At 40.3% G+C, this 26916-nt stretch overlaps 1 protein-coding gene across 1 annotated transcript in view; it reads left to right on the top strand.

Moving 5' to 3' along the window:
- The first annotated feature begins 8264 nt into the window (after window positions 1–8264).
- The window catches only part of ST6GALNAC3 (ST6 N-acetylgalactosaminide alpha-2,6-sialyltransferase 3), a 207996-nt gene continuing 189344 nt past the window's right edge, over window positions 8265–26916 (top strand). Inside the window, exon 1 of the mRNA XM_054286063.1 lies at window positions 8265–8476. Within this exon, the coding sequence (XP_054142038.1) occupies window positions 8459–8476 (18 nt within the window). The 5' untranslated portion in view covers window positions 8265–8458. The remainder of the gene's footprint in view (window positions 8477–26916) is intronic.

Raw genomic sequence — 26916 nt, 5'->3', positions numbered from 1 at the left:
CCTTTACTCCTGAGATGTACAGAGCAATATTAATCAACTTCTCCTGGAGATATGGAACTTGCTTCCAGTGAGGACTTTGCAAAACTTGGTCTTTTACATCAAAGGCCACTGTGTCCGTAAAGTCTCTTACTTGGCTTGGAGCGATCTATGGCAGGATTGCATTGCTTGTAAAAAGGGTTTTTAAAAACAGTTAGACTGCCAAATCTTAGTGTTTTGTCACTGTAGTGGATGTGTGAATCTTCAGTCTTCAGTTTGGGCAAGATGTTAACAGAGACCTTAATGACTTTTCAAAAATTCAGAAACAACTTTGAGCAAAATACCAGGGTCACCAGAAGTCATAAAATATCAAAATTACTGAACATCGCTTTTGTCATTTTCTAAGGACCACTGTATGTACTTTATTTGGACTGTTAAATGGATTTACTCAGAGTCTTTCTGTTTCTTGCATTATTGGGACTCTTAAAATAATGTGGAGGTGGTTGGAGCTTTTCTCAAAGTTAGCATAGCAGTGGCAGGCTTTCTTATTAGAGTTTCTAACTGAGAAAGGGCAGTCCCAAGGGACAGGGACAGCTCAGGCTGTGTCCTGTTCAGTGCCTGAGCTGGTGGATCCTGCACTCAGTATTAACTAGACTGGAGTGTGCCACAGGACAGCATCTTCCTTTCTTTGCTGCTACCACCCATCAGGGGAAGGATGTGCCTTGGACCGTGGGTCTAGAAGTGGCTGCTTTTGTGTGAGTTGGTTTCTCAGGAGTGGGAGTCCTCAATGGTTCTGGAAGTTAGTAAAATTTACAGTGGTATATCCCAGGGTTGCCAGTAATGGCAGGAGATGGAATTTGTGCCTCTGACTTTTGGGATACAAAAACAGTAAGAAACCTAAGCATTCAAAATTTAAAATGCCAGTGGGATTACTTCTGCAGCCCTAATTATTTTACATTATTTATTATTTAATATCTTAATTATGAGTCTCATTATCTTCTAAACATAGTTTTAAATTATATTATAAATAACATGTTTTTGTTCTAGTGGTTCTGGCTTATTTATGTTCATGGGCTGGTCAGATGCAGGTGGAGAGCAGCTATTTAATATTCTGTTTGCTCCACCATGCCCCAGTGTGGCTCTGTGCCACGAGGTACTCATGACAGTGAAAGCTCTTCCTGAAGGCAGGTTGCCTAATTTCCTAATGGACACTCTTATGCCATTCACTGCAATATGACACCTTGACATTAAAAATGATTACTGTTTTATAGGAAAGAAAGTGAGTCACAGGGAAAACAATTAATGTGTCTTTTTATGCTTCTGTCCAATATTGAGTGCCTAAGATTTTTTGTTCAGAGCACTCAGCATTATGTATCAATTAATGTGATCAGACTGCAACTCCTATTACCTTCAATTGCAGCTGCAATACCCAGTGCATTGGTAAAAAAGCCCTTGTGGTTTCAAATTCCAAGTCCAGAAAATGAGGAAAAATAATATCAGTGCCCAGCTATTAAATCAAAGACCATTGCAGTGGATTTCTGTTAGAGACAGGTTCAAAATCCACCTCTTCACAGCTTCTTTCAAAGATTTAAATCATCAGACTTCTGCAGCTTTTCTTTAAAACCATTTCTCATGCACTGTATAATTCTTTTTCTAGTAAATGAAGTGGTGAACCTGTAGGAAACAGCATGTTCATGTAATGCTGATTCAAACTCCTCTTTTGCGAGTTTCATCTTTTGAACTAGAAAAGGGTGGACAAATGGAAAAAAACCCAAAACCCCAAACCTCACTCTAATTAAAAAAAAAAAAAAAACCCAAACAAATAAACCAAACAACAACCCGGAATCCCAGAACTTCCTTTGGGGAAAGGACGGTGTGATAATGTCATTAAACAATTCTGAGATCTGTATACTCAGGCTGAATTCCTGTATTTACTTAGTCTTGTGTTCAGTGCTGAAACTTGGATTTCAAGGTTGCTGTTTTGTCCAACAAGGCAATATTCACAAGTTCTTTAATTTATTAAACACCTTAAGATCCCCTTATAAATGCATCTTTTTATCTTCCTGTTCACTATTGCACAGCAGTGTGGACAACTGTCGAAGGCAAGGCTGTTGTCAGCTGTAAACTGGTAAAATTGTTCATTAAACAATTGCATGGCATAGATTTTGTTAAAAAATTGCATGAGACTTTTCAGATGTTTGAAAAGATGTAAAGGTGTTTTCCTTGAGTGTATATATATTAATAATTTGAGGTGGACTCTTCAAAGTATGGCAGCACTTTGCTACTGGCAACTTTTATGGGTGAAAATAACTTCAATAACAATTTATTTTCCTCACTTTATATCCAGTGGAGCAAAGTCTGTTGGCACTAGGGCACAGCATGGTGGCTGCTTGGAGCCTCTGAAGGCTCCAAGGAGAGTGTGGATTGAACAGAGCAGTAGGGTAGCACTTATTTGGGTTCAGAGAAGTAAACTCATGATTCCAGATCTAAAAGCAGCTTTTGCTGTTGCTCATGCTGTGGCTAGGTAAGACATTAAATTTGCCAAGAACAGAATTTCACAGAGAGAATCTTAATGGAAGGAGTAGAGTTGGATTTCAGTATAATTCAATTGGTTTCATAACTCAGGAATCAGCTACAGAATGGGGCTTAAGAACAGGAATAGGTGATTCTTGGGACTTTCTGACCATATTCTGTAAATATTTCCATATGACACCTTTGCTACTGAGAAAATATTGCTTACTTTTGTGGTTGCACAAATCAAATTCTTTTCTACATGTCTAAACATTGTGGCCATAACTGAACAAAACATATCCAAGACAGGAAAAAAAAAATCCGTGAAAGCCTTTTTTATTCCTAAAATTATGGTAATTGGGTTAAAGATTCATTTATAGCATGCTAAAATAATGCTAATTTATATAATTCCCTGAAACAAGACCAGCAGTTGCACTTGCGGGTAGTTTACATCCTGTTTTGTGATGGTGTGAGCAGGATGCTGCTGAACAGGGTGACTCAGTTCTGGCACTGCTGGGGGTGAGACCCTCTCCATGTTATTTGAGAGTGGTGAAAATCTCCACCCTTCCTTCCCCTGCCCTGCACCAAAATGAATTCATTCCTGAATTAAATATATTTGTCTTTCCTGCTGCACTTTGAAGCTTTTCCTTTCAAGTGCAATGAAACATTAGATAATGCCTTGGGAAGGGAGAAGGAGAGGTGTGGTGGTTTTATTTCTTTTTTTTTTTTTTTTTTTTTTTAAGACAAACCATTTGGATAAGGACAGAGCTTAGCCCACAAAAACAGGCTGGATCTTTGGAGGAGGGAGGCAGGATGTGTCTCTGCTTCCTTAGTTCAGGGGGAGGCATTCTCCTAAACTGAAATGCTGCATTTAAATTTTGTTCCAATTTAAGGCCTTCCATGCCACGATTGAAGTTGGGCTGGTTCCTTTTCCTAAGCTCCTTTTATGTGCTCAGCTGTATTCTCCAGATAAAATCTCATTAGAGGATAAAGTGACATGGCCATATCTCAGTGTGAAACAGTATCAGTACTTTTGTGATGTTAGTTATAGCTCATAAAAATAGTGGGAGTGTAAAGCATTGATAACACAGCAAAGAATGTAAAAACTTTATAGTGGAAAAACCAAATCCATCTTTTACTGAAGAATGTACAAGAAATACCTATTGACCAACCATATTCTCCAGTCAACAGTTACTTGCAAATGACAGAGCATTTTCAAACACATCATTTAGCTTTTGAACACCCTTCAGAATATTTACTGGTGGGTTTTCCTCTCATGGAGGCTGCAGCAATTCATAGAGTTGATTATTGTACTATTTTTATACAGACAAAACGTTTAGTGGCATAAGCAGACACAGCACTCCTTCAGAGTTGCTTGGCCTGTTTTAATTAGAGGAAAGCTGTCTGGGAGAGACACTGTTCTTTTCTAAGCATGTGGGATTTTTGTTTTGTTTTGGTTTTTCTTCCCTGCATAAAAAAAAAGCCATTGTTTTTGTTAAAACACATTTAATTAAAAATAAATTACAAATAACAGAAAACATGCACTTTTTCATTTATATTTAAAAAATCCCAATAATATGTGGTTCAGTGGAAAATGATCACTGGTTAATAAGCATATTTGAAAACAGAAACCTGAAGCTCTCAGATGAGCATGCATTGAAAATAAAATATCAGCAGTCTGAAAAGATTACTGATTTCTAGAGTTTGCTTTTTTCTACTTCCAAGAACCTCTACAGACCTTTCTGTTTTGATCTCTGCATATTTACATGTTGTTAGGTGCGGCCAACATTGATTTTTAAATTCTTAAATAATTTTTTTAAAGAATGTTTAGTTGAAATAAAGTTAGGAGGCCTTGATTTGAGAGTTTGTGTGTGTGCATTAGAATGGGGCTGGGGGGGAACACCAGGACATGCCAGGTCTGCAAGTGCTGTGTGGCTGTGCTGAATTGTTACCATGACACTGAGTAACAGGGAGGTGAGGAGCTGAACTTCCAATGGCAGGAATGGTGCCCAGCACTCCTTGTCTCCTGCCAGGAACACATGCAGAGGTATTCAGGGACTAAAACTTTTTTTTTAATGGATCTGGGTTGTCCTGCAGCTGAGTGAGGTTCAGATGAATTGTGCTGGGAAGGAATCTGGGCAGGGCAATATATACTGGTTGTTTCAGTAAGGTGCACATGGCAAGCTTGCTTTAAGCTGTAAGGATGCTCTGAAAAGTAACAGTAGAATTTAGGCTGTAACAAGCCCCACCTGCTCTCCTCAGCTTCTGCACTGCAGAATGTAGCAGAGGTTCACCTCTAAAATTAATTAGTCAAGCTTCATTAAGCCTTTTTTTCTTACCTGGAAAATCAGCATCATCATGAGTTTTAAATTAAAATTTCACGTAGCATTTGCATAACCTGGTAAGATTTCCTGTTCAATTTTTTAACCTGCTGTTTTCTTAATAATTTCATCCTCTCCCTCTGCCATGGCATTGGGCTGCTGGGTACCTTAAATTTCTCACTTATAGTGGTGTGTTACATGAGGTAGGGAGAAGGTTGTGAAGATGAGATCTCTGGATAACAGCAGAGTGGATCTGTTACTCTGCCACTGACTCAGGTTGCACCTGAACGGTGAAAAATGTCCCCTTGTGTCATCATTGTCTGATAAAACTTTGTAGTGGCAGCAAGTGTAAGAGCAGGTTCTTCCTTTTTGGCACATTTTCACTACATGAACCATAGTCTGATTCCAATGATCAGTGAGATGACAGCTTTCAGAGTGTCTGTAAGCCTGCACTTTTAAAATACAGATATGGGACTAAAAAATTACCTTATTGCTTAAATATGAGGTTTTGGTTTTGAAGTTCTGAAGTTCTACCATAGGTGAAAGTGCAGTTTCATCTGTGCCACGGTGTCCAGGCACCAACCAAACCCAATTGTTCTGGCACAGCCTGCCCAGCAGAGCTGCCCACACTGGCACCACAAACCCCTGCTTGGATGCTGGATTGTGCATCTGCATTAACCTCTGCAAATTAAGGTTCAATCAGCCTTCTCCAAGAAGGATTTATTTCTTATGACAGAATTAGTTTCTAAGAGTTAGAATTGCAAAGGGCTGCTGCCCACACAACCATATTTTCCCCAAGGTTGTGTCACCACACGAATGTATCAGAAGGGTTTGGGCTAGATGGAAAACATGCAAGGTCTTTGTCCCCAGAACTAAAGGTCTTTGTCCTCAGAACCAGAAGCAGTGACTTTGTGTGGCCTGTCACAATGACTCAGACTTGAAAGGCAGATTCACACTGCCTTTGACATCCCTTTGACAGGCAACAACAGCCGTGTTAATTTTGGGTGGAAAGCTGCAAGCCTGACTGAAATTTATGTGAGCTACGTTTGGCCTAAAGCTGATTTCAAGAGTATCATAAGTTCAGGTAAAGCACTTCATGAGAGCTGTGGAACGATGTGCTTACAGGGGCTGTTTGCTTTTATCATTTGGTGGATGCCTTTCCTCGTGTAGTTTCTCTGAAGTGAAATTAGCTCAGCCCAAGGCTGGACTTTCTGTTGCTCTTTGTGGTGATCTCAGCTCAAGTCACACCTTCAGTTTTGTACCAAGGAAAAAATAAAATTAAATCTTATCTCCTGAAAGAAAGAGAGAAGGATGGCTGTTGCTGTTCATACTAATGATGAAGTATTTTTAAGATAAATATCTATTTACAAAAAGTCTAAAAGTTAAAGTTCACCACATTTTGTCTGATGTGATGTTTAGAATCAAAGCATGTCAGAGATGCTGAAAACCGGACAACTCCCCATGCCTCTGCCTTTCCCTGAGGAATATAATTCACTGGAAACCCCTCAATGCTTTGGACATGTTGAAATGGTTGACCTTTTCAGGATGGTTTCTCTCCAGCCTAATTCTTTTTATTCTTTACAGAGCTGGTATTGGAGGGTGGTGAGAAGGGGGTGGAATATTTTTCCTTTGCTTCAGATGCAAGCTTCTTTCATGCCATCACACAGGTGAAAGGAATAGTTTCACTCCAAAGAAAACAAGATTCTCGACTGCTGGGGAGAAAAATAGGCAGTTATTTTTTTACTCAGGAAAGAATTAATTAATTCTTTATCTTATTCACTAAGAAACAACTTTCTTACAGAACTCCTTATGAATAACTAGTACTTAAAGACACATAAACTGCTATCCAGAATGATCTAACACTGGTTGGTGGTAGCCTCTAATAGAAAATGTTGTAAATCCCTGTTTTACCACCTTCTTCCACTGATTTGTCATTGAGATATTTCCTTATGTTAGTCAATACAGACAGAAACTTCATTAAGTTATTTTTCATCAGCCTTCCCAGCAATATTACAGTTTTCAGCTCAAAAGCTTTGGCCTGCGGCTGTAATTGAAGAAGGAAGTGGATTTCCAGTGGTGAGAGGTGCTGAGGAGTTGCAGGACCTGTGTAAGAGCACAGCACTTTGCAAAGGCCAAACACACGTTGCCATGTCTGGAAATGCACAGCAAGGCAGCTGAGGAGTGTGAGCAAGAGAAATCCCCCCAGGCCCTTTCTGCTCTGCTCAGGGAGGGTTTGCCCCTGCATTCAAATGAGGATATCTCCATCCTTTAGTTTCAACCTACTTACTCTCTGGAGGGGATTGCACCTGGACAGGGGAGGCTCCAGGCTGGGAACAGTATTGGTGTTAAATGTGCAGCCCGTTTAACCCTCCTGGCTCCCACCCATTGAGGGGCTCTGTGGTAAATGATTCTTTAACATGCACTGGAGGGTACTGCCTGCATGTAAACACGAGCTGCTGCAGAGAGCATAAAGACACCCACTACAAGGAATTTATTAAGGGAGCCGGAGAGCTTTTGGTACCAAAACAGCAGGAGTGGAGCACTGTGGCACAAAAGGAATACAGGGAAGGTGCCAAGTACAGAAAATGCAAAGGGTTCCAAGATGAAGTAATGAAAAGTACTAAGAAAGTGTAAAAAAGGGAGAAAGAGACTGCAGGAGAAGTGACAAATATGAAGTAAAACCTGTGTAATATAGATATACAGAGTATGTTATGTAAGAGAAGAATTTGAATTTGATGAGATTATGTAAAGTGAAAGATTTCTTCAACAGCTGAATTTATTCATCTGCGCTTTACCCCACTTTCTTATCTTAAGAAAGTCCAAAGAAAGTTGCACAAGCAAAAAACCTCACAAATGAGTTTCCCTGTGACAGATGCCAGCTCTTCACTCAAAAAGCCGTGCCCAACACAAACACGCCTGCTGGGACATTTAGGCTGCTTGCTGATAATGATTATTTCTCATAGGGCCGCAATTTAGACAAAGGAAAGCCTGCTGTACAGTGAAAAGGGCTGCACCTAAAACAACACTGCACTCTAACAAGCAGCGTAAGGATTTTTACAATGCAGTAACAGGGAGAGTTTGGACCTTTGTGCCCGCCAGTGAGCGGCCATGCCCTGAGCGCACCCGGGATCAGTGACAAACACCCAGCCTGGCTGCGGGCATTGCCGAGCCCTGTAAGGTACGGATTGGTGCCGTACCGAGTCCCTGGCGGGCATTGCCGAGCCCTGTAAGGTACGGATTGGTGCCGTACCGAGTCCCTGGCGGGCATTGCAGAGCCCGGCACGGTACGGATTGGTGCCGTACCGAGTCTCTGGCGGGCATTGCCGAGCCCTGTAAGGTACGGATTGCCGCCGTGCCGAGCCCCGAGGTCAGGAACACACGCTGGAGCCATGAATCAAACCCGGTCATGTGACGGAGGGGAGGTGCTGGGCTGGCTCGCAGCCAGTGGCAGGAGCTGATGGGTGGAACGAACGGGGCATAAAAAGACTAACATGACTAACGGGTCCTGGATGCGTGCTGCCTTCCTTTGGATCCACGGGAATGTGGGCTCCGGCAGTTCTGCAGCTCCACCGGCCTCTTGCCTGACACTGCAACTGCTGCTCACAAAGTAGAACCCCGCTGCTCTTTGGTAGGAAGGATAGAGAAAGAACATGGCCTGCATTTTGAAGGTAAATCTCTATCTGTTGCTTGAATGCATTGTTAGAGAGCCCCTCGCCGCTCAGAGGCGTGGATTTGGTATGGTCCTAATGCATCTTCGTTGTCTTTTTGAGTCCTGGCTTTGTTTGGCAAATGAATATGGAGAGATTCTGCAACGCACAGCTGTGCTCTGCTTTCCTCTGCCATTCTTTCTCTTTTCCCTGCATTGTCAGAACTGTGAGCTAGCGGGAAGAGAAGTGCGTACCGATCATGGGAGGGGGGAGAGGGGCTCTGGCTTGTCTCAGCTTTGTGTACGCTGAATTCCTTCAGGAGCAATAGCATTTGGGCAGCAGACTTCCAGCACAAAGGACAAAACGGGCAACTTATTTTCCTTTTCTAACCATGCAGCATTTACTTACTGCTCTTAAAGCAACGGCTGCAGATGTCCACAGCTATCCCAGCTGCCCCTTAAGCACACACTCCCCTGCTGAATCTGCTCCAGACCCACATGCTCCACACAATTACACTCAGTATTTAACCGCATTTTCTAATTAAGCAACCTCTTTGATAGCGGGTTTTCCCCCTTCATGCCAGCAAATACAAGCATAAACTTACCGTGTGATCACATGCTTTCTCCAGCCTGCTTCCCTCACCCAGGTAAAACTGTTTGGAGCCCGCATGGCACGGAGATGGAGGGAGCATCCCAGCGCTGGGATTGAATGGAGGGGAGGAGGCGGAAGTGCGCTCAGCCGGGAGCGGGCAGCGTTTGTGGCACTGGCAGCGAGTGCTTGTCCTGTGCCTGCCCTCCCAGGGCTCCGATCCACAGCCCTTTGTTAACCTGGTCTGTTTCAGATCTGTTTGTTACCTGGACAGTTTCAGGTCCATTTGTTAACCTGGTCTGCTTCAGTTCCATTTGTTAACCTGGTCTGTTTCAGATCCGTTTGCTCCTTCCTTGCTGCTTTCTGTGCGTACTTTGTGTGTGTTTGCACTCTGTTTCTCTCAGCAAGTAAAACTCATCTGTGAGTTATTTGCGATCTGATCTTCTAGCATGGAGCTGATTATCTCAAACTTTGGGGTGGCCTGTCATAGGAGTTGCTTTCAGTGTATTGGCAGAGTGGATAAATGGCAAAACTTAAAAAGCTTTGCGATAATGAACATTTAAGTGTCTCCACGAATCCAATCCTTAGCGCTACTTTTGGGCATTCAGCTTTGAAAAGAACTTTTTATTTTGCTGCACTCTTTTCCCCATTCATTCATACATTCATTCATTCTCAACTAGTGAGTCTATGGTACATGGATGTTTTTTGTGTTGTCTGTCTTGTAGGTTGTGGTAGCTTATGTTAATAAATCTGGCCAAGTCTGCTGCAAGTGCAGAAACTTTCCTGAACTAGCAGGTTCTGCTTGGAGCTAGGTGATAACTCTGAACTAGCAGGTTCTGCTTGGAGCTAGGTGATAGCAAACTCCTTTAGTCAGCAGTAATGCAGCTCAGAGCTGTGATTTGAGATGAGATGTGAGCTCTGTGAATGGAGCCTGGTTTCACAACGATAAGCATGTGCATTCCTGTTTAAACACTCCCTACGTGACTTTGGTTGGATCTGTCAGTGATCAGAAAAACAGAATTTCTTATTTTACAAAAATTCTGTGGCAAGATCACATGAAAAATCTTCCTTTTGGCCATAAGAGTTAAGTAAGAATCCTTTGACAAGAAAACTCCAGTGTCTCTTTTGCCCTCCTAGTTGTTTCCTCTGCAGTCTGGTGACACAGCCTGCCACAAGCATGACTGGGAGTTTGAATTATAATGCAATAAAAACATTCTGTTTGCCTGGGCCAAGAACTCCATTTGGTTGTTATTCTGATGATTAAATCAATAGATTAATTGGTATTCCTTGACAGACAGCCCTCTTCCAGCTTAATTCTTAATCTTGTTAAAACAGGCAGGTGCAAGGATAAAAAGTGAAACAGATATGAGAAGATTAGCATTGCCATAAGGCAAGCTGGATTTTCTCTGACAAACGTCCCACAGGAGTAATTTAAATGTCTAGCTCAACATACTTACTTGTGTATAAGTTTTTAATGTAATGTCTAAAGCTTTTTCCCTAACAAGGAAATTCAAAATATTATATGAATTTTGACATGATGCTAGGCTCATTCCTTCCTGAAAATACAAACCTGTTAGCTACACCCTTCCCTTTCCCTGGGGTTTGCCCTGAGCTTGTGTGGAAACAGGAAAAAAACCTCCAGAAATCTGTAGGTATGGATTTGAAATAAGTGGTTGCACAGTGGATGGGAAGCCAGAACAGCTGTGTCTCCTTTCCACTTCAGCCCTGAGTGTCTCTCTGACTCTGCCTTGTGGCTTGCCCTCCTCTCTTCCTGGATTTTTAACCCCCTGACAAAGATGTTGAGACTTGCTGAATGTTGGAGTTCCATGTGAGTGAGAGTTTAATATAAATGAGATTGGATCGAGGTGTCTGTAAAGTGCAAAGATCAGGGGTGGTGGTTAATAATTACCTGTAGTTACTTGGAGTGGGTATGAGTGTGTTAGAAGGGGGTGTCACCTTTAGATGTGAGCATCTCCTTGTACTCTGGCTACTGCATGAAATAATCTCTGTGTGCAGCCTGTGCAAAAATGATTCTCCCTGAGGGTGCCTGCTGTCTCCCTGGTGTTTGTTGTGCACTCTCCCTAGGTAAGAGTGATGGGGATGTTACTGATGTTATGTGGCTCCAGAAACTTTACCTTCTAGTCACTAGTGGGGCGTTCTCAGTAAAACCAGTGAAATTGTTATTTTGAGGCATTCTCTCCTCTGTTAAAGAAAAGCAGGGAAAGATGCAAGTTCTAAAGTGCGTGTTGTGTTTTTATTTTCTCTGTCATGACTTTAAAAACATGCCAAGTAGCTGAGTGAAGTGTAGGCACTTTTTGGAAGCAAGCAGTTGATCTTATGCTGGTTGCTATGGTAGCTGCATGTCACCTTGCCAGCCACTAGATTAGCAGTGATTACTAGTTATGTAGCCACTCCTGTCCCTAATGATATTCAAGTCCCTAAATTCCACTATATCTGCCAGTCACTCTTGAAGATGAGGACAGATTTCACACAATAAATTACTTCCTACTCCACTTCCTGCATAATTGAAAAATAATACTTCAAAGTATGTGTCATTTTATGATAAACACAGCATGAATGATAACACTCTGTAAAATCATAACATCCCCCAGTGAAGACTGGACTATGATATTTTAAAGCAAATAGGCCTGGTAACTTAGTTGGCACATGCTGCACTTTGCAGGAGATTGTGTCTGACCCTGTCCCCAAACTCTTCTTTTTGAATGGAAGTTTTGAAGGAGATGATGGTGACGGATTATGTTTTCATCTGAGTACAGTTTTCACTATGTAGGCTTCATGTGGTAGAGTTTCATAAACAAAATCTGAGTGTGATGGGCCTGTACAGTGAGGGCTAAGCATGAAATCTATGAAGACACTTCCTTCTGGTTTGTGTGCTGTGTATTTGCTGTGCAGTGAACAACAGAGGTTTCATGTGCCTGGGGGCTGGATTGACCTTCCATCAGCAGGGATCACAAACCTTCAGCAGAACTCTGTGGTCTAAATGTTATTTGCATAATGTGAGGTGATGTTCTTATTAACACAGCTGATTGAGGGTCCTCTCAAAGTGAGCAGGTGGCCAACTAAAATTTATACACTCTTTAATATTTTAAAAATCTGATTTAAAGATTGAAAGAACTATTTTGCAAAGCATAGCTTACAGGTTTCAAACAAGCAAAACCCTTCAGCACAGGCTTGTGGCTCTTCTGCAGGATGTTGTCAAAGTTGCCAGTACCTGTGTGTTCATCTACAATTCTTTTACAGGCTTCCTCTCCATGGTTATCTCCACTGGCTTAATTAAATTTGCAGGTTGCATTTTTCCCTTAGTGCACATAGTGAACTGTTTTTGGCAGAAATTTTCTTTCAGAGTTTTTTCTGAGTGTTCAATGGCCTATGTCTGATTGGGGTCTTCAGACACTGCAGTAATACAGATAATATTACTATCTACAGGCATATGCTCCATCTGCACTTTTGAGACTAAAATAATAAAGCTGATCTCATTACATTGAATTTTTCACCCTGGCAAGTTGCTGTTCAGAGGGGAGAGACAGAAGGTCTGAAAGGATCTGATCCCAGTGTTTGGATGCTTGTGATCTTGGATATTTAGTTATTAATTTGAATTTTTTTTAACCTCTGTGTTCATGACAATGAGGGTAGATATTTCCTCTCAAGTTTCTATATCATCAAAAGCATGTTCTCTGTTTCAGTCTGCTCTGTTATGCAGAGTGGGCTGTGAGTCTCACCATAACTCCATTCTCTACTGGAAATTTGCAGGATGCAAACATTTCCATAGACTTGACCTCTATATCCTGCTTGAATCAGGTCCAGGATAATTCACATTCTGCCTTGACTGTTAAATTGACTGCAGCAGTGTTTATGCATGGTATCCATCCGTTCTCCTGTGCTGAGAGCTGTGCTTGGATCCTCTTTGATTCTCATGCTGTGCTCTTCCTCTTGCTGTGACAGGAGATGGAGGGATCCCTGGGAAAGGAACAAGGGTGACCTCCCCTCCACATGGGAGATGCTGCACTGATGGGCCAATTCCCAGAATTTGCTGCAGGTTTGCTGTAATGTGAGCTCTCTCCTCAGCCTGTCTTAACCTGACCAACAGCTCTGTGGGCTGCAGCACTTCTCTTGTAACTGGAATAGTTCCTAGGACGATATGATTGTATCTCTAGGAAGGGGAGGTGTAAATATGCAAAGGTGGCCCTTATGAGGTGTGCCTAAATGAGCTGGAAAGTAGTAGGTGGATGCAACAAAGAGTTACAGAGAAGAATCAGGATTTCTGGGATAATAACCCATTTTCTTGTGGATCACTCCATGCTTATTTGTTATGGGTCAATGTTCCCATCCTTTTTCACCCCACCCAACAAAACTGGCAAAAGTTCATTTCTAATTCTTTTGAAAACTCCTTCTTCATTGGATATTTCTATTTTAAATAAATTTCTTACAATCACTCTGTTTCTAAACAAAATACTTCTTTTTTAGTGGTTCTGCATTGTTTACCTCTAAATTACTCCAAAGTAAATGAAGCTGCGTTAATGAATGCCAGTGTGCAGGGCTGGGATTTGCTCTATCATGGTCCAGTGGTGCTTAATTACCATGTGAGATTTTACGGAGTGCAGTATATGGAATTTTGTAATGTGCTTTTTGTTATGTTCATTTCTTGAAAATTTAAGTAAAATTAAATTCTGAGAAGTATAGAACCACTTTTCACTCTCACTTGGAATGACGTTAAACTAATCATACTTTAAGGGCAATATATTAGCTCCCTCCCAGAAATAGACAGCATCTAGTCATTCTAGTCATCCAGGGGGACTTGCTTTGGTTGAATGAATTTGCTTTTGATGCCCATGTAGCTGAACCAAGAAAACCTCCAGTTTTCAGCATGCTTCAGTTGGTTTAAAACTGGAGATTTGTGTCTGACTTGGAGGTGTGAAAAGTAAAACCACAAAACCAGCATGAAGTTATAATGTGCCTTATACACTCAAGTAGTTATTTGGTAAAGCAATAATGGAGAAAGGCTTTTGTCTTGAAATTCATCTTCAAACAATGAAGCCTGTGTCCCCCAGACATTTGTTCCCCCCAACCAGGGGCACACTGTCTTTGTGTGCTGTTGGAGCAGCTTGGTTTAAGGAAAGGTGTCCCTGCCTAAATTGATTTGGCCAAATTGCCCAGTTGATTCTGTGATTATCAGGGGTATGGAATCACATATTAAAGGGAATTGTATCAAAATTGAGCCATTGTAAACTTGTGCGTGAGCTTTGGTGGTTTATATCTTGTTCATTTTTTTTTCAATTTCCATTTTGAAGTCCTGAATGCCAGATAACTTGGCAAGCCAGAGTAGGACATAAACCATCACAGAAAGCAGCAAATTGCTATACTTTGACATAACATATTGAAATTCCTTGAGATACAGGGTTTTACAGATGTGTTATTGCCTATTTCTAGTGGCATGGCACCCAAAAAGAAAAGCACACCTTGTTTTCTTTCTAGGCATTCATGATTAATTTAAGGGAGCGTGAAATGCAGCTAAAAGACCCCATATTTTAGGTTTTAATCACGACTATCACAACATCTGTGTGGTTAATTTAAAAAGGCAGAGATTTTAGCATTTTGTCCTTTGTTCCTTTGCCATGTTGCATTCCAGCAGTAGCTTATGTGCCTTCCAGAAGTCTAATACTGGACATGGTGAACTTTCCAGGATTTGTTTTCTCATCTTTTCCCAGGAATGCAGTATCTATGCAGCAGATTGACTTTTTGTTAAGAGGATTTTTTTCTGTGTCTGGGGCTTAAAGAGGAAAAAAGTTTTCTGTGAGTTTTCTAGGAAAGGTAAAATGCTTACACATGAAATGTAAAGTGAATTTCTTTATCTTCTTGGTGGCTAATGGATAAATATAATTTTTGGACCAATCTGCTCCCAAGAAAATTAGTGATTACAAATTTATTTTGAATTTCTAATTTTACTTTCAGATATTAAGCAGAAAATTTATTTTGTGGTTGTTATTCAATACTTTCTTCTGCCTATTAGCTGCTCTCCATCCACATTTGGATTCACATCACAGAGAGTTGGAAGTGTGCACATACATGACAATGAGAGCTGGAGGTGTGTTTTATCTCACTAGTGATTGAGACTTCTCTGAGGCCTCTGACCAGGAGCTAGGAGAAATTGATCTTCTGTGGAGATCTGTAAACTAGGTGGAGAAAGGCAGCTCCATTTATTGGATATATTCTCAATAAATAAGGCAAAACTCTGCCTTGAGCCTGTCATCTAAAAGCTGAGGGAGCAGTTGCTTTGCTGTTGTCAGCATCAAATACTCAGATGGAATGAACTTGCTGTTGCTTTGGAGGAAAAGCTGCATCTGCTGCATTTTTTTTTTTCGTGGTGGTTCTTATAAATACCCTGTGGACTGCTGAGAAAGAATGACCACTGCTTTTCCAGTAGCTTCACTGGTTTCTGTGAATGGGAAGTATAAAAGGATGATGTGTGACTGTAATGTGTGTCGTGTTCCTCAGTCTGTGGACAGAATAAATTATGGCTGGATGAGGTGAGAATTGCTTTGACTGATCTCAGGAGATGTTAAATATTGAGCTGTCTGTGGAGTACTGCCCCTTCAGGAAGATCCTGCAAATATTGCCTTTATGTGGTTACATACCTGCTTTTGATGGCAGTGTCCCAAGTTACATTGAGTAAGATATCCTTATGCTCTCCATTCATGTGCTCTCTGGGAGCTGTACAGGTGTACTAATTTTTTTCTAATGACAGTTATTTTTGTTCTGATTGTTTTAGAAGAAGCATGTGAAGAACATGACAATTTTTGATTTATATATTTGAAAGTGGGTAAAATACCATTCTGGATATTCTTTTTCGTATTTACTATTGAGAAGAACAAATGTGAGGCAGGAACTGAACTGGAAATGTTTAGGACATGAGATCTCGTAAGTGATGCTGTTCAGGAGCAGTGGCTCATGTGATATAAAGGCAGTCCTGTTAAGCAGTTCTTGTTTACCTGCATAGCATGTGTGACATTTAAAATTAACATGGGAGCCCTACACTTGCTTACAATTAAATGATGCAGTAACTTCTTACCAAAGATATGTTTTCAGCAATTTGCATTAACAACAGGCAGAGGAATGCTGGCCTAGGCAGGTAGGATGCCAGGTGTGGAGCAATTTGAAGTAATCAGAAAAAAACATGTTTATTTCATGGGAGCAGCAATTTGGACAGAAGATATGTGAATGAATTATTTATAGTTCCTGTCTCTTCTAATGATGTGCTCCTTGCAGTGCTTGTTTGGTGTAGGATTGGGCAGCTTAATGTCTCTTTCTTAAATTCTTTTCCTCAAAATTATATATAATCTTAATACTAGGAGACATTTGCCAAGGTTTTGACAAAGAGAATGTCCCCCTGAGCATGTAACAACATGAGACTTTGTTCCATGAGGTTTGGTGATTTAATTCTAAATAGGAAAAGCCAGAAGCCAAATACCAATTAATTTTTTTCTTTTAAGTTTCACAACCTTTTGTAAGCCATCAACTTCTAGTTTCCTCCAAATCTATTGTTCAGCCAGATTTGAACATAATTATTTTTTTGGAATGAGGGGCTGCCATTACATTGAAGAAATAACAATGTCTATCTATTATTAACCCTTTAATATACACAGTGGTATTATTACTAACCTGTTGAGGCCCTTAGAGTGCTTCTTGGTGTACTTTCAATAACTATCAGTACATTATTTTACATTAAATGATAAAATTATGTGCTTGTGGTTTGTGTATGTACTCAAAGTTACGGTGAGCTGGCCCTTCTCCATAAGTGGAAATCCCTTTATCTTTTATATTAATTCAAGAAGAATGGAAGGCTTTTATGTTTTGATGTGTTGTTTTCCGCTGTGGGGTGCAGTTACACCAGAATAAAGTTCCTATAAAATTCTTTTTGGTTTGATTTGTCAGAGGACTAAATATTTTAATTCCAGGTTATGTGTGTCCACAATGGGGCTTATGTGATTATTTAAATTCCTTATAGTTTTACTAAACTTTTCTACCTCATTCCTCAGAGCCATGTGGATAAGTTATTTACAAGTTACTTCATGTCAGCTGATCTGTTACAGTTTTCCTGTGTTTATATTCAACTCTGACAAGCTAGTCAGGTTAAAACCAGCTATTAACAGAAGAGAGCTTTCTGTTACTGCTTCTTATGTGGAAACAAAAAAACCCAACATTTGAAAAATGGAATGGAGAATGAAGTTGACTCATTCTGTGGGATCCTTGGGAGCTGTGGAATGTGTAATGTGGGGAAAAAACTAGTGGAAGACACATCTTTAGTAACTGGGAAATGCAAGTTTTGCCAAAAGAAAAGCTTTTGTAACTTTTTTCCATATGATTACAGAGACAATTTCAGACAGCTGTCTCTGTGTGTGTCTCTTTTCCTTTTCTGTCTTTTTTTCCATTTTCTTCCAGGGGGTGTAAAATATTTTTACAGAAAAATTATTTTTACCCTTCTAAATGTTTTTCTTGAGAGCAGCAGTGGGAAGAGAAAAGAATACTCCAAATCAGAGAGAAGAAATGGCACTTTTTGGGAACACTTATTCAATAGCATCTTTACTTTATTGTGCATATTCTCTCAGCCAGTGTTAGGTTCTCTGTACCTGTTACAGGGCCTTGGAAGTCTGTCTCTCCAGTTCCCAACTCTTGTTATGAAATGGAGTTTATACTGTGGTTATACTGTGTTTTTACTTGGTGTTTGCTGCCACTTGCCCACTCATATTTCATTAAACCAATTAAAAGTATCTTAGTGGTTTTACCAGGTCACTTAAGGTGAAAACAGAGAACTGAGGACCTGGAAATGCCATTGAATGCTTCTTCCTCTTGGGAACCCTAAATATGAGTGTTATTTTTAAGATGAATTAGTTTCCTGATTATTGCATTTGTTCTGGCTGAGAAGGTGGTGCAAGTATGAAAGTGTAGCCTAGAAGGGGTCAGGAAATCCTAATGATATTCCTACTACCACAATACTCCTGCAAGAGTAGGAGCTCATACTGTTAGTAGAAATTGCTTGCCAGTGTATAGTAAATAAGCCCAGACTGAATCTAGCCACTGTTTAAATTGGAAGTTCTGTAGCAGAAATTCAGCTTTATTTTGTGGAGGCCCTGCTGCCCTGAGTTACACAGGAGGCAAGGCACAGTTTGATAAATTGGTGCCTGCTGAGTGCTGGAATATGGTTTTAGTGTGCCTAGAATGGAAAAAAGGGAATGTTTCCTATTTGGTGTGATCCTGATGGAGGTCATTGTTTGTCCTGGGCTTGTAGCACCTATATAAGGTGAGCTGGTTCCACACTGTCCAGCTTTGCTGTCTTTGGACAATGCCCCTGGACCATCTCCCATGTCTGTAGGTGCCATCACCTCCTCACCTGCAGCCCTGCACAAACTGCAGGTACCACAAATATTTCCATTCTTAACTTCCATACTTGACTGAATGTAAGCCTAATTCATTTAGGAAGCTGCAATGTGTTCCAATAGCACTAATGCTGCAGTTTTAGACAGTAATTGTACTCAAGCAGCCTTATAGACAGTCAGTGACTGTGCCTGTTGAATCTGTGCTTTTAAGCCCTTTATTTCTTCAGAAACAGTCTCTTACTCAGCAAATGAGTGTGTATATATAGATCTATAGCCTTAAAATGTTTGGTGTTCTTTTATGCTTCCTGTTTCTGTAGATCATGGATTTTATTTCTATCACTGTCCTCCAGCCAAATTTTTTTAATTAAGAGAATCATTACCCATTATTGTGTCAGTCAGAGTACTTGGAGGAGCTATTCAAAGTCCACTCTATTTCAGTATGTTTCATATTGTGGCCAAACAAGACTAGGCAAAATTTTCCCTTGGATCCTACAAGAGCAAGAGACAGCAGTGACTGCACTGTAGGTGGTCTTTATTGACAGAGTGATGCTTGTCTGACAAATAAAAAATTCCAGAGTTGCTTGTGATCTTGTGTTGTGCTGGATTCTGAAGACATTTTGTTTCCCCTGTTGTTTTACCAAATGTCATCAATATTCCAAGTCCGGCCACTTATTGGAAAGGCCTTGTCTTAGTTGCTCTGCTATCTCCAGGGTGCTTGTGCTTTTGAGACACACGATATGAAGCTCAGCTGGCATTTTGTTAAAGCTTTACTTGCATAACATTCTTTGCCTCTTGGTGAGGCTTGTAAAATGAGTGTTTCTGAAAATTCAGCTTTCGGTATTAGCTACAACTGATGTTCCACTTGGTGGCACTTAGGAATTAACAAGAAGATTGACTGTGCTTTTTCCCCACTGAAATCTTGCTTGCGACCTCATTACCACTCCCCTTTCATTGATTCCACGGGGAGAAGCTGACTTTGGTGTACTTGTTCTGAATGCAAACTGTGAGAGATGTTAGAACTCCTCTATTTTGCCTTTTACTTCAGATCCTCAGTTTCAAATCTGCCTGAGGCCATTGCAGTGAGGAACAATTGTACAGTGAAAAGCTCATCCCCCAATGGGCAGATATCATGCAGGTCACAGATACCGTGGAAACGGACGATAACTTGTTTTTACCTTTAAAATCTGCAGGAAAGCATCATCCGTGACAGTGAAAAGAACATGGGATTTGACAGGGTTGCTCATTTTTAGTTTTTTTTTTCTTTCTGCCCCATCTTTCTCTCAACGGGAAGTCCCAAGCCCCTCATGAATGAGGCCAGAGAGTTGACTTTCCTTCTGGGCCTCAAGGCAGGTACCAGGGCTTGGCAGGATTTTGGTAATGGTGCCATTAAGTATCCCTTGTGTTTGCAAAGTGTCTTGTGAAGCATTGCATGGAAGTGCTCTCAAACGAGCTAGGGAAAAATGTCATCCATTTATGGAAATAAACATTCTTGGAAGAAGGAAAATGGAAAACTCATCAGTATGTTAGATGAAACTGTGGGAAGTCCGCTTAAGGAGTGTCTGTGTGGAACTAAAATGGAACAAAAACTTGAACGTTCAATTGATTTAAAAATATTTATTGTGAGGAAACATTTATTTTCTTGTGCCAAATGAAAATGAGTTTTGAAATTGTTTAGTTTCCAATTGCTATGACTCTGGCGGCCTGAGATGTGTGATTACTAGTCATATATTTATTTCTTCAATCAGTAAAGTGTTCTGTAAACAGCTGTGCAGTTTATTACTTGTTAGTTTTATTGTTTATCAGTATTTTTTTACTCATTTAAAAAAAATGGCTGTTTTCATAGGATCATAGAAGAGTTTGGGTTGGAAGGGACCTTTAAAGGTTATCTCATTGCTTGGACCAGATCTGTTATGGTAACATTGATCTACTGTTTCCCTTTAGTTGACATAGGATTGTTTTGGTTCAAAATAGTGATTGTTCATTTTATGTAAAGGAGTTATGCTTTGCTTTTCAAATCAACACTTGTGACCTTCCATCCAGACAAAATGGGGAACAAAGCTTTACTTACATAGCACTAGCATTGCTTTACTTCATCTTCCCTGCCATCTGTAGTTGGGAAAAAAGTGAGATTATGGGATCTGTGTTGAATCATGGGTATGGTATTCCAGGCAACTGGAAAGACTGAAGCTGTTTTTCATACTTCTGTAACTACTAGACAGGCAGAGTGCAGAGGAATGTCATTGGTTACCAACTCAGTGTCTAGATAATGTTCTTTAATATGCCCTGGAGCAAAAAGCATAAATTATTTTTGTGCTTTAATAGGCATGTTTCCTTTCAGGAAAAAGTACTTATAAATTCAGTAAGAAAGGTATTAAAAACTTCAGAGAATGAATTAGGTTTTGCTGATCTTCTGTGAAAAGTTCCTTCCTAATATTCCATTTATATGACTGCAGACTATGATAATAACTTAATTAGTGTGATATATGTACAGTATTGTTATGTATATGTAATATACTTGCTTAATAAATTTGTTGGTTTTGTACTTCTATTAGGCATCTATTTTCCATGCAGTCCATGAGGAAAGGTAATGAAATATAATAAGGGCTGTATCCAAAGCAGTGGAAGGAAGTAATTAAACCTAATTGAAGAAATTTCTTTGAACTATAATAGCAGATCCAAAGGATTAATTCAAAGCAGATTAAGGCCAATGCATGCTTTGAATTGCCAGCCTGCAAATAGATAAGTATTACTGTTATTTAAATGAAGTTATATGAAAGTATCTTCTGAAAACTGAGTATGGCAATCAGGTCTAAAAATAGACAGTTGGGTTAGGTTTGATAAGGAATGTCACTTCTTTTTCCTAATTTATTAGTCTGCCAGTCAGAAATGAAATATTAGAAATGCTGTGTGCATCTTATCAAACAACTGCAATAGGACTGGGAATTAGCCTGGGCTATCCCTGAAGGTATTCTCTGAATGGCAACTTAATCATCAGCTATGACAAGCCCTTGCTTGGAAATTGCAGGAAAAACTACTTTAATGATTTGGAAGAAAAATTATGTGGTATTTAGAAATGTTACCTGAGAAGTTCTAAATTTTCTTCTGTCTTTGTACTGTAATTTTCTAATGGATTTCACAGTCGGTTGTACATTAGAAGCTTAAATTACGCTTTTTTGTACAACACACAGGAAAACGTATGGGCTAATATTGCACAGGAGACTGAATATGAAAATTTATATGAAAAAGAGGTAAGATAAAGTTAGTTTTTACAGCACATTTTATTTCTTTGCAGAACTGATGCCAACAAGAGAACCTTCAGATTTATGTTTAAATTTTGGTTTCTTACTCTTTGAAACTTTAGAATTGGTAATTTCTTTCCACCTGCACAATAATTCTAAATAAAACAGGATGTCAAATATCTCAACTGACTAACTGATCTGTTAAACCCGTAAGTAATTAGGAGTAGATCCTTTTCTCCCCAGACCCACAGTGTGGGAAAAATAGAGGAGTGAGAGCTCTGAAAGACAATCATCCTTAAATCCTTGAATTTTGCTGATGGGCTGAGTGTGGTGGTTGAAACTGAGGCAAAAGCAGTGGCTGTATATGGATGGGAAGATAGGGTTTTCCAGCAGTGAAGTGGGAAAATGAGAAGCCATAACCATACTGGCAGATGTCAACCATTAGAAAGAAATAACAGATTTATAGTCTGGGCTTTTTCTTTTTTTTTATTTTCTGTTTTAATGTTATTGTTGCTATTGAAGCACTTAACAAATGTAGGCAACTGCAGTAATATTTACTGCAGAGCTGTGAGAGGGACTGCGCTTTGTTTTCTTGGTGCTAATTTGTAGCTTAGACTGTTGCTAATTCCTGGCACAGGTGGGATTGCATGACACTGTATGCATACTGCCAAAGACAGCATCACCAGGGTTCCAAAACTGTTTTTGTTGTGATAGGAAAGAAAAGTTGGCTTCTCCTTTCTGTGTTACAACACTTTGTTTTATGTGTGTTGGTTAACAAAATATAAATCAAAATGCTTTGTTTTGTTTTGCCTCTTGCCCTGCGGAGCCAAGCCGTGTTCCATGGCCGCCAGGCACAGTGAGTGAGTGCCCCGGGCCGAGCCTGTGCCAGCCTGGCGGGGCTGTGCAGGGCTCCTGCCTCGCCAAAGCCAGCAGTGGGTGCCACCTGGGAAGGCTCAATAAATGAGGCTGCCCGAGGGCATTTCTTGTAATGACAGTCTGTCATCTGGCTTAATTAAGGCCTCTCTTCAAAAGAGAGGCCTTTAACTGTGGATCTTTAGCGCTTGCCTCTTCCCTGGTAAACATAGGCACCCAATGGAGATCAGGGCTTGCCCCCGTTGTTTCCTGCCGCAGGCCAAGAGTAATCCTGGAGTGTGGCAAAACAAATGGAGCACACTTGTTGGATCCAGTTTGTGTCAAGTTCTGGGCTCCTCAGTTTAGGAAGGATGTTGAGAATATGCATGAGCAGGGCAACACGGCTGGTGAGGGGCTTGGAACTTGGAACATTCCTTACAAACCCTGTGAGGAATGACTGAGGGTGCTGGGGCTGTTCAGCCTGGAGGAAAGGAGACTCAGGGGTGACCTTGTCACTCTCTACAACTCTCTGAAAGGTTGTTGTAATCAGGTGGGGGTCAGTCTCTTCTCCCAGGCAACAACTGACAGGACAAAAGGACACAGTCTTAAATTGCGCCAGAGGAAGTTTAGGTCAGATGTCAGGAAAAAATTCTTCACTGAAAGAGTGATTGGGCACTGGAATCATCTGCCCAGGGAGGTGGTGGGGTCACTGTCCCTGGACGTGTGTAAAAAAAGACTGGATGTGGCACTCAGTGCCGTGGTTTAGTTGATGAGGAGCTGTTAGGTCATAAGTTGGACTGGATGATCTCAAAGGTCTTTTCCAGCCTGGTTCATTCTGTGATTCTGTGATCAGCTGCTGTGGAAGTCTGTCTGCTGCCCCCATTCCCTAGAACAAATAGCAGGCATGTCTGTGTGTATGGGAAGTTGGGATGCATGTGCCTTCTTTTAATAGGAACTGAAATTAAAAGTGAAAAATCCCTGAAGTCTGAGGTTTGTGCTTTGCAGAGGATGGTGGGAGGCAGATGGCCACCCACTAATGTACTAGTTGTTAGAAAAGAAAAATCTTGTGAGTCTGTGGCCACTGGGTTTGCCTAGCCTGGAAAAGCAAAGACCTGGGGAGCAGCTTTTGGCAGAGTTAGAAGAGATGAAGCAGGTTTTTCTCACAGGAGCATAGTGGGAAGTGTCATGAGCTGCAACAAGGAAAATTCCAATGAATATAAGGAGAACAAGACTGGAATGTTACTGACACAGGGTCCTGGCAAAAACTGCTCTAGAAATACTCTAAACTCAACCTGACAAGGCCCTGAGCAATCTGATGTGACTTTGAAATCAGGCCTGCTTCAGGCAGGAGGTTTTTTGGCAAGATGATCTCCAGAGGTGTCCCAGTCTTAATTATTCCCCAATTTTATGATTTCTTCAATGCTGCTGCTGCCATTCATAACGTTAATTGTAGTGCACCATATGTAGTGGGTTTATTGAAGCATGTCTAATAGCTGTGTTAACAGAATCACCCTCACCTGTGGGCAGGCCAAGACTTTTTGGCTCTTTCATTAATCTTGATGAGATCTTGAAGGTAAAAACACTGGAAGTTTAATTTACACATAGAGGGGCAGATAAAGAAATAGAAGCAGTGGCTCCTCAGTCATTAGTAGAGAAACCTTTCACCAATTGGCTTAGGACATGAATAAATTGCTGTCTGGCTATCATGAGTGTGGCATCCTTGATCCTTTTTCAAGGTCTCCACAATTAAGTGCAAGCTTCTCCTGAAAGGAATTATAATTTGCATTACTCTTGAGAATGCTTGAAGGGTTGTATTTGGCAGAAGATTTTAATGTGACAGGGTTTTTTGTCCTAGAGCCTAAATTTAATTTGTTCATGCATAATGCACTCAGTTGAGAATTTTCGGAAGTGGTGGAGTGCAACTCTTCTCTTTCTGCCTATGTTCAACGAGACAGGAAAATCTAGCTAAACTGATGAGCCTCTAGTAATTTGATGGTTTGTGAAGGAGTGAGTGCAAATTCAGTCCTTTTCTTTTCAGCTTTTCTTTTGGAGTTCACTTTCTCTTCCTGCCCCATTTTTCCAAAGGACCCTATTTAAAACCTATATTCAGAGTTATTAACTTCTTCACCAAGAAGGTTAAGCTTGATGTAATATAAGAGGGGTTACCTGCAGTGAGGTTTATAGCTTATTACTGGTATGTAAATTCTGTAGAGGTTTTTTAGTATTAGGGATAAGTGAGGGAATCCTTGATACATATGTCTTTAATAAAGATGAGTATGATAAGCAGGAGTGATTTATTCCAGCTGTCTGTTTCTGCTGAAATCCACACCTTTCCTTGTTCCACAGGGGTTGTAGTGCAGGCACAGGAAACTCTGAGTTCTGCTTAAGCCAAACTGTGTATGACAAAACTGTTATTTGAATTTCACAATATCATATTTCCTGGAATGGTAGAATGTACAATATTGTTCATGGATTATGACTGCTAGATGCGCCCAAAGTCTTGTGGGTTTCAGAGGAGTTAGAGAAATGCTTTTCTTTGTTCTCATCTTACTTTTTTTTTGAGGATTATGACACAAATATATTGTCAGCATTTTTTTTTTTTTTTTCCTTTCTTCTTCTCTTTTTTTTTTGTTTGCCATTTGTTCACCACAGCTTAAAATCAACTGTCTGCTAAAGTGCTTACTGGTAAAGTTGTAGAATGTTTGTTGGAATGAAAAGTCAATTACCTGGTGTCTGAAAAATTAATTCATTCTATCATGATGGTCACAGTTCTTTGTGCAAGTCTAACTTAACTGTCAAGGACAGTATCTCAAAAGGGTGTTTTGAAGAATCTGCTCTTTTCTGAGCCTTCTACTTAAATTTAGAATCTAGGAGAATAGGAGACTGCAGATAATTTATTTACATTTTTATTTTCTAATGGGACGAGGTATTTTTTCACTGTAAATGGTTTAACAACAACAGAAATTTCTGATCAGCTACAAGAATTTGAAGTTGTAGTCTCTTAGTTTGAATTCTTTTTGTCTAGGCTTTTGCATATTTCTAGGAAACTTGTGCAAGGTCAGCTCTGACTGTACTCAGATGTGATTAATTAGCCTGCTTTCTGTGAGGCTTGACCTATACTGCCCAGAAGAAAGGATCTCATTTCTTTCTTAAACTCTGCTTTTTAAAGGAGTATCATAACAGAGCAGTATAGTAAGCTTAAAAAACTAAGATGAAAAATTTATGCTCTGATTTGTTCACAATTCTGGCTTCATCAGGATTGTCTTTCCAGGGCAGATACGTGCAGAATTCTTCAGTTTCAGTAATGAGACTACTGGTTGTCCTGACATAGGGAATTGGGTCTGCCTTAAGTGTTTTAAGCATTTTTTTTAGCCATTCAGGAATTTGAAGGCATTTTATGTTTTGTTGCCTTTGAAGCAAACTGTGTGCTCCAGAGGACAGGTTGGAAAGAAATTTTGAAATGGGAAAAGAATAGGGAGGGAATAGTGTTGGGACAGAGAAATAAATACAGCAAGTATTTTGAGCAGTACTGAGTCATCCTATAGAGGTGTTGACAACAGGCTTGCATGCTTCTCTAAGTTAGAACTCATTTTCATGGTATAAAAGATGCAGCACAGAGCTCTTTAAAATTAATATTATTGTTTTGCATATTTTGTTTGCTACCAATAACCAGATTTCTAGGTAAATAGGCACAACTTCACTAGCAGCAGCAAGGGTTCATGGAGTAAGAATGAACAGAATTGAATTCTGCAGAGCTTCTGCTCTTATTGAAGTTTCAAGGTAACAGCTAATGGTCTGCACAGCATTTCCAAGGAAAAAAGCATGGCTTAATTGAAATCAGATGCAGTGACAAAGCTGTGTCCCAAGGTCAAGGTTGGTGGTGGTCGTTTGCCAGGAAATTTGCAGTGATTGCACCTGCATCTTTTATTTGGAGGATGACTGATGTTTGAATAATGAAGAATCAAATTGTTACATGCAAGTCATAATTCAACAAAACAAAAAAAGGTGTTTAATACCACCTTACTTGATGGAGAGGTTTTTTTTTTTTTTCTGGTTAACTTTTTAAGCTGCTTGAAAGTGCTGGGATCTTGACCCTTTAACTGTGTCATACCTAAGGTACTACACCAGCTTGCTTTCTCAAACTGAGTCCAAAGCACTGCCCACTTCTGAGGCATAAATACACTGGAGAAACAGAAGGTAAACTTTGAAAATCTGGCAAATGAAACTAGCAAGTCTTAAGGTAGCTGCAGGAGTTCAAAGACAAAAAGGATCTGTTTTAAAGGATCCTTCCAGGACCAGAGAAAGAAGGGATTTCACTCTGGAAGTCTCCCAGGGCATGGTGTTCATGTGGTGTTTCTCTGCCCTGCTGTTCAATTCTCCTGGGTACCCA

This window comes from Melozone crissalis, unplaced genomic scaffold (assembly GCF_028551555.1).
Source record: "Melozone crissalis strain CALT ecotype California unplaced genomic scaffold, PUWL_Pcris_2 ptg000045l_1, whole genome shotgun sequence".
Lineage (NCBI taxonomy): Eukaryota > Metazoa > Chordata > Aves > Passeriformes > Passerellidae > Melozone > Melozone crissalis.
The sequence above is the reverse complement of the archived record's forward strand: the minus strand, read 5'-3'. Positions and strand labels throughout refer to the sequence as shown.